Here is a 17591-nt window from a genome sequence, read left to right on the forward strand (position 1 = left end):
AACCTAAAAATTTAAATCATTATTATATCTATTCAACATATGGAGATATGCCGCATAGTACTTTTCACCGTCTTATTTACCTGCTTCAAGATTTTAAACATGTATTATACAATTCAATATAGTACAGTTTAGTTACATTGTTGGGCAGGAAAATAGAGCTTTGGTTTGTTTGCAATTAAGCACAATGCTACACAATGGGCTATCTGTGCTCTGCCCACCATGGGTATCGAAACCCGGTTCGTAGCATTGTAAGCCCACAGACATACCAATGTGCCACTGGGGGACAAATAGAGATTTGGCCATGTGGTTATTGACTCAAATGTTCTTCAAATTTACTTCAAAGTTCAAGTTAACACATCATAACCTCGCCATACTGGTGTGTTCGCGAACAAAAACTTAATACCAAAATTATATATTTATTTTCTACAAAGACATAGAATTTCTTGATACAAAATCACTGACAATTGGTTTAGAAATCTAAATGTACTCTAAATTATACACAGTATTGTATACCCTTATATTAATTAGCATTACTGAGTTCTAACAGCATTTTGACAGCAAATATGTGTACATGTTAATATTTCTGAAATGTGTAGTTGAGTCGAAAAAGTAGTAGTAAGTTTTTAATGCTTCATTTACGATTCATTTAGAAAACAATGAATACTCTTCAAGTGTGTTGTTAGTTAATTTAATAAAGAGCTTGTTCCTGCAGTTATCAGTCACGAAAACACTTAATACTGTAATATTTTAAAGATTAAACACATTAAATCTATTCTACGATTCCATTGCATGTGATTCAACAAGACTCCCCCCCCCTACTTACAGTTTCATCTCCTAAGACTGGACGTAAATTACATGTTATTTAATGTATTCTCAGGTAATTTTATTCATAGAATAATGCTAATGTTCTTTTAGTCAAATGCAGAAATAGTGAAATCATTACTAACATTTCAAACTCTAAACACGACGTCTTACCACAAGTTTTATCGAAAATTATATAATTAGCTGTTCACACTTTTCCCATCACCATATTAACGAAATCAAGCTTTGTTGCTTTCAACATAATTTAAAATATTTTTACCATCTACTCACACTAAGGAGTTTTATTTTTAACGTGAGTTGGCGTGATAAGTTTATAGATTTGAAACTCAAATGGGATTGTTCAAATAAAAAAGCATGTAGCAATTAATTATGTTCCAACGAGAAACAACGTCAACGTGACGTGTTTCAAGAGTTATGAAGTGTAGTAACATAGACATAAAATTCATAGAAAACTTTACTTAGTTTCAGGTGATTTGTCAAAAATAATTTAATTTAACAATACTAGTTAAAGAAACAACACGAATTGAACATTATTTTCGTAATCAGTAAAGATAACGCCATCATGTGTATATAGGTGCCAGAGGAATAAGGTTGTTTGTTATACGTGATAGTTTAAAATAAAATCAAGGGTTTTTGTATTTTGAGTAAGCAAGCATATTATGGTAATATAATAATAGGTAGGCAAACAACGAGTTATAAACACAAGGAAAAGTTTTATTGATGGTGAAACGTACTACATGTTTCAACAGAACTTTGGTCTGTATACTGCAGGTATGATCAGTGCTAAGGAATAGAAGGTTTTTGTATCGTTACATAGACAAAAGACATAGGGATTAAATGTGCCGGAAATGATGTCAGCAGGTGACAAGATATAGGTAAAGATCAAGTCTGGTAAATTGTATGAACAGTGAATAGACCTTGCCAAATACTACTGATGGGGCTATACCTATTTAGATTATAGTTTATTATTTTGAGTGCTTACCGATTTAATTGGCACTTTTAAAAGAAACGCATACAGTAATAAATATTGTTCATTATTAAGTTAGAGAAACGTTTTGACACTTTCATTTATAAACAAATAGATAATATAATATCGAATGTTTTAAAGATACATTGAAACGTTTATTAAAAATACTAATCTTCAAACAATTTGACAGTTAAAGTACAGTTAGAAATTATTTCACAAATGTGAAATATGTTGTATTTGCTTAACGTATTTTACAAATAGGATTATATTAAAACACCTTGCAGTGATTTTACATTGGTAAAGTATAGGTTTCAAAAGATACAAGGGATATTATGTTCTAAATTAATTGAACTTAGCGATAACAAGCCAACGTATAAACATGAAAATTGGCGAAGTTACAAATTAACAAAAACCCAAAATTCTTTATACCTCCGTCCCGTATTCCATTTTTTAAGCAGTAAGTCTCAATCAGCCAGATAATCATAGAAAAAAAGTGCAATATCAAATCCAGAGTTTTAATTTCATTTATTTTGGACTCCAGAGATTATCTAAATAAAATTTTAATGTATATGGATTTAAAAAAAATCTAAGAAAATATCCTTTCGGGAATTCATAGGTTTTTTTATTCGAAACGCACAAATCATTCTCGTATTCAATTTCTCGAATCACTATCTTCAACACGTGTTCAAAGTATTTATTATAATAAATAAATGAGCATGTAATAGTTAATTAGACATTTCCGTTACCTATGTGTACACACACACACACACACACATCTATAATTACAGTAGTCTGTATATTTAGGGTTTACTTAATTGAACTTAAAGTAAAGAAATGCTCTTGTACTACATTCTTTCTTTGTGACTTTCTTGTGTTCACAGAGGTTAACATATATAAGTTCAATTGTATACTTTGTTGGATTCGCAGAGGTTAATATATATGAGTTCAAGTGTATACTTTCTTGTGCTCGCAGAGGTTAATATATATGAGTTCAATTGTACAGTTTCTTGGGTTATCAGAGGTTAACATATATGAGTTCAATTGTATACTTTCTTGGATTTGCAGAGGTTAATATATACGATTTCAATTGTATACTTTGTTGGGTTCGCAGAGGTTAATATATATGATATTAACCTCTGCGAACCCAACAAAGTATACAATTGAAATCGTATATATTAACCTCTGCAAATCCAAGAAAGTATACAATTGAACTCATATATGTTAACCTCTGATAACCGAAGAAACTGTACAATTGAACTCATATATATTAACCTCTGCGAGCACAAGAAAGTATACACTTGAACTATATGATTTCAATTGTATAGTTTCTTGTGTTCGCAGAGGATAATATATACGATTTCAATTGTATACTTTCTTGCAACAAAACTTAAGAACAGAATAAAGCTTGACAACTGTTTGTTTTTTACTTCGATTTTGTTCACTATTCAGTTTTCCAGGGTTTGTTTTTGTCTGTTTCTTATATTTTTACGAAGGCGAATTATTCGTTTTATAATTCAACAACTTGCAAGTGGCTAACTTTCATTGTCTCTACAGCCTTGTTGTTTCCCACTTCTAATCTACATAATTGTTTTATGTAAAGCGGATGGTGTTTTGAGAAATACTAAATACTTATATGTCAATTCCGTTATACGTGTTATAACAGATAGATAGACAGAAAGTAGAATGACTGATAGACGAACAGACAGATAAATTGAAATAAAACTGATAGATTTGATCTTGTTTGTATCTTGTTTTCTAAAGTACCATGGTAACCGTTTTCTTGTAACATACCAAGACACTATTCACAGCTGGGTTGAAAAACGTATATATTTGTTTTGCAAACAACACTTCACAGCTGGGTTGAAAGACATATATTTGTTTTACAAACAACACTTCACAGCTGGGCCCAGCTGTGAAGTGTTGTTTGTAAAACAAACGTATGTCTTTCAACCCAGCTGTGAAGTGTTGTTTGTAAAGCAAACGTATGTCTTTCAACCCAGCTGTAAAGTTTGTTTATAAAACAAACGTATGTCTTTCAACCCAGCTGTAAAGTGTTGTTTGTAAAACAAATGTATGTCTTTCAATTGAAAGACATACATTTGTTTTACAAACAACACTTTACAGCTGGGTTGAAAGACATACGTTTGTTTTACAAACAACACTTCACAGCTGGGTTGAAAGTCATACGTTTGTTTTATAAACAAACTTCACAGCTGGGTTGAAAGACATACGTTTGTTTTATAAACAACACTTCACAGCTGGGTTGAAAGTTATACGTTTGTTTTATAAACAAACTTCACAGCTGGGTTGAAAGACATGCATTTGTTTTACAAAATAAACAAAACTGCTGCAAACACACACACACACACACACATATATATATAACTTATTAATTTTAAGATAATGAAAACTAACTTGTAAGTTAACATTCACTAGATATAAATCCTTTTGTTTCAGATTTTGGTCACCTATTCTTCCACGTACGTCCTTGTAGCGTTAAGTATTGACCGTTATGACGCCATTATTAATCCCATGAAATTCTCAGGAGGATGTGAGTACTTATATATTTCATCAATAAACAAATATAATAGTCTTGTTAATGTCATTATTCCACATTCTAAATTTTAGTTATTAAACTTTGTTTATGTTTATTTGCTGTCATCAATAAGTTGTAAGAATCGTCAAAAACAAAAATATTAGATTAGCAGTGAGTTGAAAGATTAAGTTTACTGAGTTGGTTGTCTCTGTAAAAGAAATACATTAACGTGATCTGCAGAATACTGAAACATTGAACAACATGATTTTCACAACATTGGATCATTGAGCAACATGATCTCAACAATACTAGATCATTGATCAATATGATTTCCAAGTACCGAAATATATACTAACATATCTCCACAATACCGAAAAATAAATAAACTAATTTCCACAATACTGAAACATTGACTAACATGATCACCATAATACATGATCTCCGCAATTCTGAAGCATTATATATACAAATTATCTTCAAGTTATTTTGTGATTACAAAATGGGATTAGTATGCTTAGTTTGTGCAATTATATACCAGTTTGTTTATGCTAAGCTGGGTTTGTATTTGTTTGTCCTGTTGCTATAATTTTGAGCAATAATTTCCAGTCATGATTTCTATTTATTTATATTAGAAACGTAATCTCCTCTTGTTTATATTGGGAGTTTGGTGTCAAAAAATGGTGCATAATAATAATAATATATAAATAAATAAAGTAACAACATGAATAAATAACTAAATATCATGTATAAAACATAGCAGTAGGTTTCTTCTCTGTGTTATGGCCTTCTCTCGTGTATAACGTTAATAAATGATACTAAAGTTTTGAATAACATGATCGTCACGTTCCAGTACAGAAACTTAAAATAACATGATTCCTACTATAATAAAATATTGAAAACATAATCTCCACATTATTGAAATATAATAATAAGATTCCTACAATACCTAAATATTGAAAACATAATCTCCACATTATTGAAATATTGAATAATAAGATTCCTACAATATTAAAATATTGAAGACATAATCTCCACATTATTGAAATATTGAATAATAAGATTCCTACAAAACCTAAATATTGAGAACATAATCTCCACATTATTGAAATATTGAATAATAAGATTCCTACAATACTCAAACATTGAAAACATAATATCTACATCACTGGAACATTGAATAACTTCATCTTCCTCTCATTGAAACACTAAAAGATTATGGAGTGGAGAGGTTCCTTTTAAGCTAACGAAATCGTTTAAACATTGTGTTAGTTCAACCTTTCAAGTACCAGCGATCAGCTAATTCCTAAGAGTAAAATCTAATATTCTTCAAACGAAGCAGATTGGGTTTCTCGCTATGATAATTTTCTCTATAATTTTTTCCCCGTAGGGAAGCGAGCTCGCCTACTTGTTATAAGTGCATGGGTTCTCAGTGCTGTGGCATCCGGTCCTTCCCTGTTTCTGTACAATGAATCCAAGAAAAGTGGCAAGTTTCAGTGCTGGGCAGAACTTCAACCTTGGCAGTGGAAAATCTACTTCACCCTGGTGGCCATCTCAGTTTTCTTTCTCCCCGCTCTTATCATTTCTATTTGTTATGCTGTTATCGTTTGGACTATCTGGACCAAAAGTGGACCTATGAATTATTCCAAGCAAAAGAGAACAACTTTTTCATCTAAAGGTATACTATTTCTTTTACGGATAATCTCTCCAGACAAAATAATTTCGTGAATTAATCCTAAACAAACTGCAATATAAAAAATTCTATTATAAGTGCACTATTTGAACTGTTCTCACAATTCAGTGTAATTCTAATATAATACGCCAAATTTTGAAATATTAACTCTAATATATCCTGAATTTTGGCAACTTTTGTGTTGTTTATAATTCTAGTTATATAATTTTTATAATAGTTTAGGAAGATGTCGTGAGTCCCTCTGGCGGATCAGAAGTAAGTATGGGGGCTCGTAATACTAAGAATTGGGTATTGAAGTTTCTGTTATTGTTAATTTTTTCTTTCAAGACCTGAAAGTATCACGATCAAGTCAACTTTCCATGTAGAACGCTTCTCAACATTTGGTTTTGTACATGTGTATATTAATTTATCTTTCAGGAGTTACAAATAAATATTGTTTTGTGACGACATCGTTACTTTTCGTTATATTCGACGCACGATTTATCTGCAGGGTGCTAATAAATGTCCTTCAATAAGAGCAAACGAACTAGATTTCTTCACATGTTATTCACGAGATATATTTTGTCAATACGCAAAATACTCGTCCATCATGAACTAATTTACATTGATAATTACATAAGTTCGGTTAAGCCTAAACCTTTCAAAACAATACATTTAATGAGCGTTTTTACTTGTCATATCACAAAGAGATGGTCTATAAAAATGAAAGTTTGAGTTTTGATTAAGAAGTCGTGAATTCGATAATTAAGTTAATAATAAAGAACGTAATGTAAGTAATAAGCAGTAAAACGTTAGGCTAGTTTGCTTTAAACATGGGAATTTTTCATTAGATGTTTAAAATCTTAGTTCGTTTTTTGTATTCAAGTGAGAATGTAGTTTTGGATATCAAAACATTTCAAATTATTTTCCTTAAGAATGAATAAATATTTTAATTATTACAAAATTTCTTAAGATTTATATTGCACATTATTATGTCCCTCTTACCATTTATGATAATGAATTTAGTATTACTCTTAAGGCTTAGATGTGTTTACAATATGAATTTGAGGTAACAAGACGTCAGGATCATTTTAATCATTCACCAAAAACCTACTGGTTTAGATAATTACTGTGCAAGGCGTAAAATAGGGTGCTCAAAATACAAGAATGTAATTATATTTGCTAAGTCGCCTGAAAAACAAATTAAGGAAATCAAAATCAGGGAAACTAAAGTCGTGTAATTCTGAAAAGGTGCTAAATAATAATTAAAACTGACTATAAATATATTATATAAATCAGATAAACAAGAAAGCTGTTAGCTTATGATAGACTCGGAAAAGTTTAAACTCTATTGAGAATTATAATTCGTGTTTTAGCGAAAGAACGTTAACTTAAATTTACAAATTAATTATTGTTGTAGCATTGCTTTCAGTGTGAAGTTATCGAGAATGCTATAATAAGGTTTATAGTATATGTACATCCTTATTAATATACGACATCATTTTCTGTTTATAAACACTAAATTGTGTCTCGTCATCGCATTTTCCCAATACTTTAGTTTCCTGGTAAACAAACATAGCTTGGAGAGATATCTTTAAGACCGAGAAGCTAAGTTTACATCACATTAACTTTCGTATTTTTAGAGGCCTGGTGGTTAGGGTGCTCGACTAGCAATCTGAGGTTCGAACTCCCGTCACCGAACATGTTCGTCCTTTCAGGCATGGGGCTAATAGAATGTGACGGTCAATCCCACAGTTCGTTGATAAAAGAGTAGCCCAAGAGTTGGCGGTGGGTGGTGTTGACTAGCTGTCTTCCCTCTTGACTAACACTGCTAAATTAGGGACGAATAGCGCATATAGCTCTCGGGTAGCTTTGCGCGAAATGAAAAACAAAACAAAACCAATCCTGTTTTTAGATTATTTTGTTGGAATGACTTTATAAGAATTTTGAAGACACTGTTATATGGTGTAGTAATAATTATAGTGTTTGAAGTGCAGCTAGATTTGCTTTATCTAACCTTTTAGTCCAAAATGGTCTAGTTGTTAAGTATGCTGTACTACATATCAGAAGATCCGCTGAATACGATGTATACTTTCAGCTATGGGCACGATATGTAAACGTGATTACCAACACTGTTATTCGGTTAAAAGTAGATTTCGTAAGAGGCCAATTGTTTCACTGTTTTGTTTCTCTCCGATCAGTAGTTTTGGTCTGATCCTTGTATCACATAGGGTGCCTTTCAAGTCTCAAAATTTCCAATACTATGCCGATAAGTAAGAGATTAATCCAAATGTAAACAAATACTGATTTAGCTTGCTGACGCCCATCCATAAATTTTCTTTCTTTCTCTCTCTCTCTATATATATGTGGTGTGTATATAAGTAATAAATTATCTATATTTAAATTTCAGATCTCCAAGTTTCTAAACTCTTTAGTTAAGCCAATTTTTTATGCTAAAGTAAATTCTGAACTGCACGTAAAACTATATAGATTCTTATTGTGTAGTTACCCGTTACCGGAAAACAAAAAGCATTCCGCACATTGTGGCCTTGAGTGCACCATAAGAGTGATGAACAAACTCCACAACAAGTCAGACAAGAGTTGCGAAAGCGTTGTCAATAAAGGGACTGTTGTCTAGTTTTCTTTTCTTTAGTCCCCCTGTTTAACATTAGAAACAGAATTCCTTATGCGAAATTTTGAAGTAGTAATTTAACTATACTCTCATTGAATTATAAAGAAACGTTCCCTTAAAACATTCTGACCACACATAAAACTAGATTAATTTTCATTCCATGTTATGTGTAACTAATACAAGAAATATGGAGAATATTAAATACCAGGAAATGTATAATTAAAAGCAAGGTGGAAGGAACAGATTCTTTGGTATTGATTTTCTAAGCAAACCTAGGCTTTGTCTTAAAAACAAGCACACCCGAGGACAGTAAATTCTTGATTTGGTTTTAAAAACATAAAACGATTTAAAGTTTTAATCTGGGTGATCGTGATTTGATAACAGTACGGTTGTTATAATTCTTTTTACGACTAATTAGTATTTCAGCCTAGTTTCTTGAATTTAAAACTAATGTTGCACATTCGCCACCTGGCTACTATTTTAGCGTAGTTTCTTAAATTTGAAACTAATGTTGCACGTTTGCCATTTGTTCGATATTTCATTCTATTCTCTTGGATTTAAAATGAATGCTGCACATTCGCCACCTGGTGTCCTCCGATGAGACAGCGTTATGTTTACGAACTTACGACGCTAAAACCCAGGGTTTGATTCCCCACGGTGGACACAGCATATACTCCAATGCGGCTTTACTCTGAAACAAACATACAAACATATAAACACCACCACCTGGTTGCTATTTCAGCCTAGTTTTCTGAATGTAAAACTAATATTGCATACCCGCGTTGCTAAACTTCGTATAAATCAACATGCATTTCACTTTCTCGTGCGCAGTAACCGCGTAACCATGTTCACCAGAGATGTCTTCTGGGTGATGTAGTGTCCTGTGCTTACTTACTGTGTTAAAATATTGGTTTAACGGATAAGAACCGGTTACTGTTTGAAGTTATGAAACTTAATGAATAACTAATAAACAGTTTGTATAATACCAAAAATTCCCAGTTCTTAAAGTATCTTGAATGCATTCATTAAAACAGATATAAGTTCACAAAACGTGTTATAGTGACTTATTGTAACTGTCACAACACACACAGATCTTAAACAAAAGCAAGTTTGAATCCTTATAGTATGGGCACGGTGTGGCCATATGGTTAACGTTTTGGACTATGAATCCGAAGCTCCCGAGTTTCTGGGCAGTTACTGCAAAAACTCTGTGCTTCGGAGTCTAGATGCACTGTAAGGATGACTATTCATTCGGCCAGGGAAGAGTGGATTAAGAGTTGGTGGTAGGTGCTGTTGGCTAGTTGTCTTCCCTCTAGTCTATGAGTTTAGATTTAAGAACTTCTATGCCCAGATATCCTTTTGTAAAACTTTGTGAAAAAGTATGAAACTAATAAATCATAAAGAACTTTAATATTATGTAGAACCAAACTAATAAATCATATAAGTACATTAACGTCATGTAGAACCAATCTAATAGATCAGATAATACTTCAATATTATGTAGAACCAAACTAATCATATAGTACTTTAATATCTTGTTGAGCCAAACTAATAGATTATATAGAGCTTTAATATTATGTAGAACCAAACTAATAAATCATATAAGTACTTTAATGTCATGTAGAACCAAACTAATGGATCATATAGTAATTTAATGTCATGCAGAACCAAACTAATAAATCATATAGTACTTTAATGTAATGTAGAAACAAACTAATAGATCATACAGTAATTTAATGTCAGGTAGAACCAAACTAATAAATCATATAGTAATTTAATGTCATTTAGAACCAAACTGAATACAAATAAGTTACAAAAATAATCGGTATTTTGTCACTAGAAAAGAAAATCGTTCCGATAGAAATAGGATACTACAAAAACAATTTTGAAAGGCTATTTCGATTTGGTTAAAATTTACCAAAGAAAAGAAAAAGCTATAGTTTTTTTTTTCTAAGTAGAACCTGAAGTACAAAACAACAACAGAGAAATATAGAACAAAAAACTCAGCGATAATCTGTGAGCGGAAGAAAGGGAAGAAATACAATTTAGCAAATATTTTTTGAAAAGATACCATTTAGTAACAAATACAATTTAGCAAAGATTTTTTGAAAAGATATCTTTTAGTAACAAATACAATTTAGCAAAGAGAGAGAGACCACTTAATAATAGTAAAACTTTTTACACTCTTTAAATATAATGCATTTTATTATTAATTGTAGTTTGTTTTAATATTCGGTGAGTATAAAAAACAAAATAATTATAAATTTGTTGTGAGCCTTTTCAAAGTTACAGAGCTGTAACTTGTTACTGTAATTTTCAGAAAGCACATTGAAATACAGGTTGTACTTTTCAGGAAGCACAATGAAATACAGGTTGTACTTTTCAGGAAGCACAATGAAATACAGGTTGTACTTTTCAGGAAGCACAATGAAATACAGGATGCCCGTTAGCGAAGGGGAACATCGAAGAGTGAGTTCCCGAGGGATCATCCCTAGGGCAAAAGTGAAAACAGTCAAGATGACGATTGTTATAGTCCTTGGTAATGAGCTTTTTCTTTGACTAGTTTTAAGACAATTGTAAAAACTAAACTTTTCTTTAATCATCTTTAATCATGAGCATAAAATATTGAAATATCTGAACGTATCGCTTAATGCTATTGCTGTTTCTACAAAGATTATTCGGGTTATTTAAATAAAACTTGATATACATGTTTAGTTATTCATCACGCAACGTTTAATGTGACAAAAGACTTTCACGAAACATATTCATAATATGCCAAAGGGTTATAGATCAGCTTCTTTAGTCAAATAACTAAAAATGGATGTGATTATTGAATGTTAATCTAGAATTTAAGTTTCACCAGTTTTTCTTTTTTATAGATATTTACCTTTAATGAACTTTTCAAGCCTTCTTAACTGTTCTTATGTTTTCAAAAAAAATTGTTCCGAATTCACTCGAACGTATACATCGTTAACAACCTCAGTTGCTTTATTAAGATCGAATTGTTGTTAGTTTTAAACTTTCTTTCAAAAATTCGCTAGGTTTAGTAATATCAAATCGTGGATAGATTTTCTCACATCATGGAACAAAAGGTGCACGAACATTACAGGAAAGGCGTACATTTTGGAGTGAATATTTTAATAAAATACTTTTCAGAGCTCTTGATGACGTCAAATGTGTTGGTATATCATTCTTTTCATAAGATAATTCCTTCCTCGGTGGCTCAACGGTAAATCGGTGGGTTTATAACGCTAAAAATCGTGTTTTGATATCCGCGGTGGGCAGAACACCAGCTAGCCATTGTGTAGCTTTGCTCTTTACAACAAACAAATAAACAAAAAATAATTATAAAAATAAAAATAAAAACGAGATTGAAGAAAGTCGAGTTTCAAATAAACGCATTCTTAGGTATCATCTGATAATGATATATGTTTTTTTTTGGGGGGGGGGTAAAAACATGGCCTTACATATGATAATCGTTTATCTAGTTTCCTGAAGTAGGAACGTGCTCTGGTACACGAAAGTTTAAAAATATCGAGAATATCGAGTTTCAAATAAACACATTCTTACATATCATCTGATAACGATATATGTTTTTGGGGGGTGTTAAAAAACATGGCTTTACATATGATAATCTACTTTCCTGAAGTAGGAAAGTACTCTGATACATGAAAATTTGCAAATCGCTCAAGTGAAATACCTGACACAGTTATATACCAATTTGGATTATCACTGTTTTTGTTATAAATCTGAATAAAGTAAGATCACTTCATTCTATAGAATGAAAAAGGTCATGGTCAAAGGTCTTTTGGTCATGGGTTTACAACAAACATTTCTTCCGTTTATTCATAATAACGATGATCGTTTCATATTCTTGAAACTACGTTTGAATTAGAATTGATTGATCATTTTAAACTGATCGACAAACCAAACAGAAATTGTACGTATATTTTGATATTTTTCAAGCCAGCCACAGTTGTATTTTAAGTACAAAGAAATTTTGTTTTGCTTATCATAATAAATACAAGCTACTATCAAACCAACCATACAATATTTTGCGTTGGAAAGTGTGTCGTAAAATTTGGTTTTAGTGACGAAAAACTCTCAATTTATACAATATGTAATCCATATTAACTCGAGCAGAAAAATACCAATATACACAAATCAGTCTATTTTACATATGCAATCGAACAGAATGTTCTGTAAATGTGCGTGGAGGGCCCAATAAAAAATTAGCCTCTCTACAATCAACTTAGTCCAATTTAGGGTTAATGGCATTGAATCAAGTTAGTTCATTTATTATACCTTCAATAAATGTATGTAGTCGGCATTATCAGCTACTTATAGATTCAGATGGTTGTGGTGTCCTAAATAATTAAAAACAGTTTATAACTTAATACGTAATACAATCTAATATCAGATGCGAGTGATTAAAAACAAGTGCATATCTGTACATAAAGTTATGTATATATATATATATAAGTAATAACTTGTGTTTGTGCTAACTCTCCGGGTACATGAGACATGATTTAATCTCAGCATACAGTTAAGTACAGAATTAACTGAATATAGCTTTAGCTTATTTCAGATAGTAAATCTTATTAGTTAAGTATAAGACTATTAGCTTTCAATTATACTCATGTTCTTGACCTTCAACTCAATTGATTCATTACTGTTGGTTTAGAACCCAGCTTATATCCAATATGAATACATTAACTTGTTTTAGATATTATTGAGAGCTGAGAAACTATATGATTTGTGTTACTACTTCTCATTTCTTACAGTTAATGCTTAGTTTTACAACCTGTTATGACAAAGCTATATGGTTGAGCTAGTTTTACAATCTGTCATGACAAAGCTATATGGTTGATCTAGTACTGCAACCTGTTATGACAAAGCTATATGGTTGATCTAGTTTTACAACCTGTCATGACAAAGCTATATGGTTGATCTAGTACTACAACCTGTCGTGACAAAGCTATATGGTTAACCCTATCAAATATTGTTAATGAGAAAAAAATATATAGTTTGAATGTCTTAAATGGTACCATTGTAGCCTAAGAAGACTGAACTATTTCAATATTTATCTTATCAGTTTGAATATTCCAAGTACAATACAGATTTAGAAAAATAATAATCCACTTTGACATTAATTGTTTCCACAGGTGTGAAATTAGATCAGTTGAAACTTGAACTTTCAAATGCATTATAAGTGATTGTTATTTACTTTAGTCAACTAATTGTAGAATATTTTGACTTGCATTCCATATAAGATATAAGTAGAATACTGTTTTGAAATATTTGTGCGACCCTATCCAACTTTAAACTTGAAATGCTTATTTTTGTAAACATTAAATATAAAACATTACAATTCTTCTCACTTCACTGTGTTTCATTTTCAAAGTTTTACTTTTCTTTCTGAATATTTAGAGTTATATGTTTTATAACGCTTATGGTGGTTAGGGCGCGCGACTCGCAATCTGCGGGTCGCGGGTTCAAATCCCCGTCCCACCAAACATGCTCGCCCTTTCAGCCGTGGGGACGTTATAATGTGACGGTCAATCCCACTATTCGTTGGTAAAAGAGTAGCCCAAGAGTTGGCGGTGGGTGGTGATGAGTAGCTGCCTTCCCTTTAGTCTTACACTGCTAAATTAGGGACGGCTAGCGCAGATAGCCCTCGTGTAGCTTTGCGCGAAATTAAAAAAAACAAACAAATAACGCTTATGTTTGTTGTTAAGCAAAATGCTACACAATGTGCTATCTGCGCTGTGATCATCACTGGTATGGAAATTATAAGACTTTAGGCTTACCACTGAGCCACTGGAGCCGTTTTATAATGCAGAAAATGAATTCTGTTTCAACCCATGATACCTTGAGGTCATAAATGTCACTCTGAATGACCATTTTGCTATTCCCTTTCTTTTGATCTGTTCTTTGCATTTGCCCCCAGTGGAAGAGCGCTATGTCTGCGGACTTACAACGCTAGAAATCGGGTTTCGATACTCGTGGTGGGCAGAGCACAGATAGCCCATTGTATAGCTTTGTGTTGAACTTCAAACAAATAATCTTTGCGTTTATGTATTCTTTTTCCATTTTTATATATTCATAAATCTATTAATTTTATTATTAAAGATGAAAATTAATAAAAGCAACAATTTTTTGTGTGTCTTTGGTATAAGTGAGGTTAAAAATAAAACAAGCCTTATACATGAAACAGTTGTTAAATAGTCCAGATTTACCTCATTATCCTTACATAATTTTTTGACTTTGACCACCATATTTCACCCTCCCCCACAGTTTGTATTGAATACATATTTTAATGTGCGTAACATACTGTATGGAGATGTTCTTCTGTTAAATTCTAGCTTAAACACTCCAAACTGTATATTTAACATCATTTTAAATGACGTTATTTTTAAATACTTTATGAGTAGTAGATTAGTATTGTTTCAGAAATAATACTTTAGAAAGTTAAAATATTACAATGAAATTATAGTTTACATGAAATGTTCTTATAATGAAAGTAGTAAAACACGCGAAAATATATTTTATAATTATCTCCTCTGTTTATGGAAATATAACATTTCTATGGATTTGTTTGTTTGTAGTTAAGCACAAAGCTACAAAAAGGGCTATCTGTGCTCTGCCCACCACAGCTATCGAAACCCGGTTTCTAGCGTTGTAAGTCCGCAGACATGCCACTGGGGGGCTTTTGTATAGAACACTGGCCCGGCATGGTCAGGTAATTAAGGCACTTGCCCTTCAATCTGAGGGTAGCGGGTTCGAATCCCCGTCCCACCAAATTTGCTCGTCCTTTTTCAGCCGTGGGGGCGTTATAATGTGACTGTCAAACTCACTATTTGTTGGTAAAAGAGTAGCCCAAGAGTTGGCTGTGGGTGGTTATGACTAGCTGCCTTCCTTCTAGTTTTTCACTGCTATTTAGAGAAGATTTGCGCAAAATTCAAAACAAACCAATATATAGAACAGCCTTCCCTTGCAACAGAATGTACACGTCGGCCATTATGTTTATATTTTACCCTAATGACCTGAAACTATCAAAATATGATATTTTTTCTATGTATCTTAATGACATATTACTTAAATACTAACTCTAATTATGACTTTACGTCTATATCATTAGGACAAAACTGGCCATTAATGCTGCGAATTAAGGCTTATTCTTGAAATAGAACGCTCATTGATATGAACCTAATCCTTATGGATTGGATTTGGCCTTTTGAAGCTCAGAGATACACATGAGCGCAAAATTGAATAGCTATCTCAATATAATTCTAAGAACTTAAGACTAAAAGCAAATAATATTATATATAATACGTATATCAATAACACTATATTTGTCATAACCAGTGGCGACGAGATATTGTTTTCCAGTTCTCCTGCACTCATTGATGACTATTTAGAGTTATGTTTATATAAATATTTACAATGTTTATTTGGCTGTTAGTAGTACAAACTACTTATAAACTCAAAGCTAAAATATTTTTATTTAGTAGTTATGACGATACTCTCTTTAACAACATATATTTAGAATGTTATGCATTGTACAGAATTCGTTAAATAGATTATTTGTGTTTAGTAGCTGTACAAAAGCTGTTACGACAACGCACTCGTTATATTAATTGTTATTCAATAACATTTTACTTCGAATGTTTATTCTGGGCAATTGTTACATTAATTGCTGTCCATTAATATTTTGCTTCAAGTTTTTATTCTGTGCTGGAGTCCATATTTTGTCTACGATTTACTTCAAGTGTTCGGCTACATTAGACACAATCAGACTACCATTGCAGTGTCAACATTTGTTCAAAGTCTAGCACCCCTCAACAGTGCAGCAAACCCGATCATATACTGTTTCTTCACAACTACGCTGTACCGGAACCTACGGTAAGTGGAACAGAACAGTTTATAAATTGTTTCACACCTTACAATAGGCATAACCTGCAGTGTGTAGAATCAGAACGTTTTGTCTTGTTCACAACTACGCTGTACCGGAACCTGAGGTAAGTGGAACAGAACAGTTTCTAAATTGTTTCAAACCTTACAATAGGCATAACTATTATCTATCGTTTATTTATTTTTGTTCTGTACCAGAACCTGCAGTGGGTAGAGTAATCAGTTATGTTTTGGTAACAATTACGGTGTACTACAACCTACAGTAGGTAATCAAGAGTTATGGTTTTGTTCACTACTACGCTATAGCTGAGCCTATAGTACGTAGAGTCATCAACTGTGCTTTACTAACTACTATGCTTTATCAGAACTTACAGTAGGTGGTCAACAGTTATGTTTCTTCAGAATTACGCTGTACCGGAACCTACGGTAAGTGGAACAGAACAGTTTCTAAATTATTTCAAACCTTACAATAGGTATAACTATTATCTATCGTTTATTTACTTTTATTCTGTACCAGAACCTGCAGTGTGTAGAATCAGAACGTTATGTCTTGTTCACTACTACGCTGTACTATATCCTAAAATAAGTGGTCAACAGTTATGTTTTGTTAAACGCTACGCTGTACCTGAAGCTGCAGTGGATAGAGTCATCAGTTATGTTTGGGTAACTATTACGGTGTACTAGAACTTACAGTAGGTAGTCAAAAGTTATGGTTTTATTCACTACTGCACTGTAGCTGAGCCTATAGTAGGTAGAGTCATCAACTGTGTTTTACTAACAAGTACGCTTTATCAAACTTACAGTAGATGTTCACTACTACTACGTTGTTCCTGAATTTGTAATATATAAAGGTAATAACTATTTTTTAAACTACCACACTGAAAAATGACCTACAGTAGATAAATTAAATAGTTTGTTGTTTATTTACTATTATATCCCAGTGACACATTTTCTATATAAATTCAATTTCAACACAAAGCATATTTCTTTGTTTATTACTATATTTTAGTCAGTTCTTGTCGACAGATAGAATCAGTCCTATACTTTAACG

At 32.1% G+C, this 17591-nt stretch overlaps 1 protein-coding gene across 2 annotated transcripts in view; it reads left to right on the plus strand.

Moving 5' to 3' along the window:
* LOC106458727 (cardioacceleratory peptide receptor-like) overlaps positions 1 to 17591 on the plus strand; it is a 31191-nt gene that overhangs the window by 7746 nt on the left and 5854 nt on the right. Inside the window, exons 4-7 of one of the 2 annotated variants that reach the window (XM_022385304.1) lie at positions 4247 to 4340; positions 5713 to 6000; positions 11046 to 11165; positions 16351 to 16531. In XM_022385304.1, the coding sequence (XP_022241012.1) occupies positions 4247 to 4340; positions 5713 to 6000; positions 11046 to 11165; positions 16351 to 16531 (683 nt within the window). Of the gene's footprint in view, positions 1 to 4246; positions 4341 to 5712; positions 6001 to 11045; positions 11166 to 16350; positions 16536 to 17591 lie in introns of those variants that run through there. The other variant, XM_022385307.1, reaches the window with a different exon arrangement.

The sequence above is a fragment of the Limulus polyphemus genome, unplaced genomic scaffold (genome assembly GCF_000517525.1).
Source record: "Limulus polyphemus unplaced genomic scaffold, Limulus_polyphemus-2.1.2 Scaffold24, whole genome shotgun sequence".
In the NCBI taxonomy this organism is placed as follows: domain Eukaryota; kingdom Metazoa; phylum Arthropoda; class Merostomata; order Xiphosura; family Limulidae; genus Limulus; species Limulus polyphemus.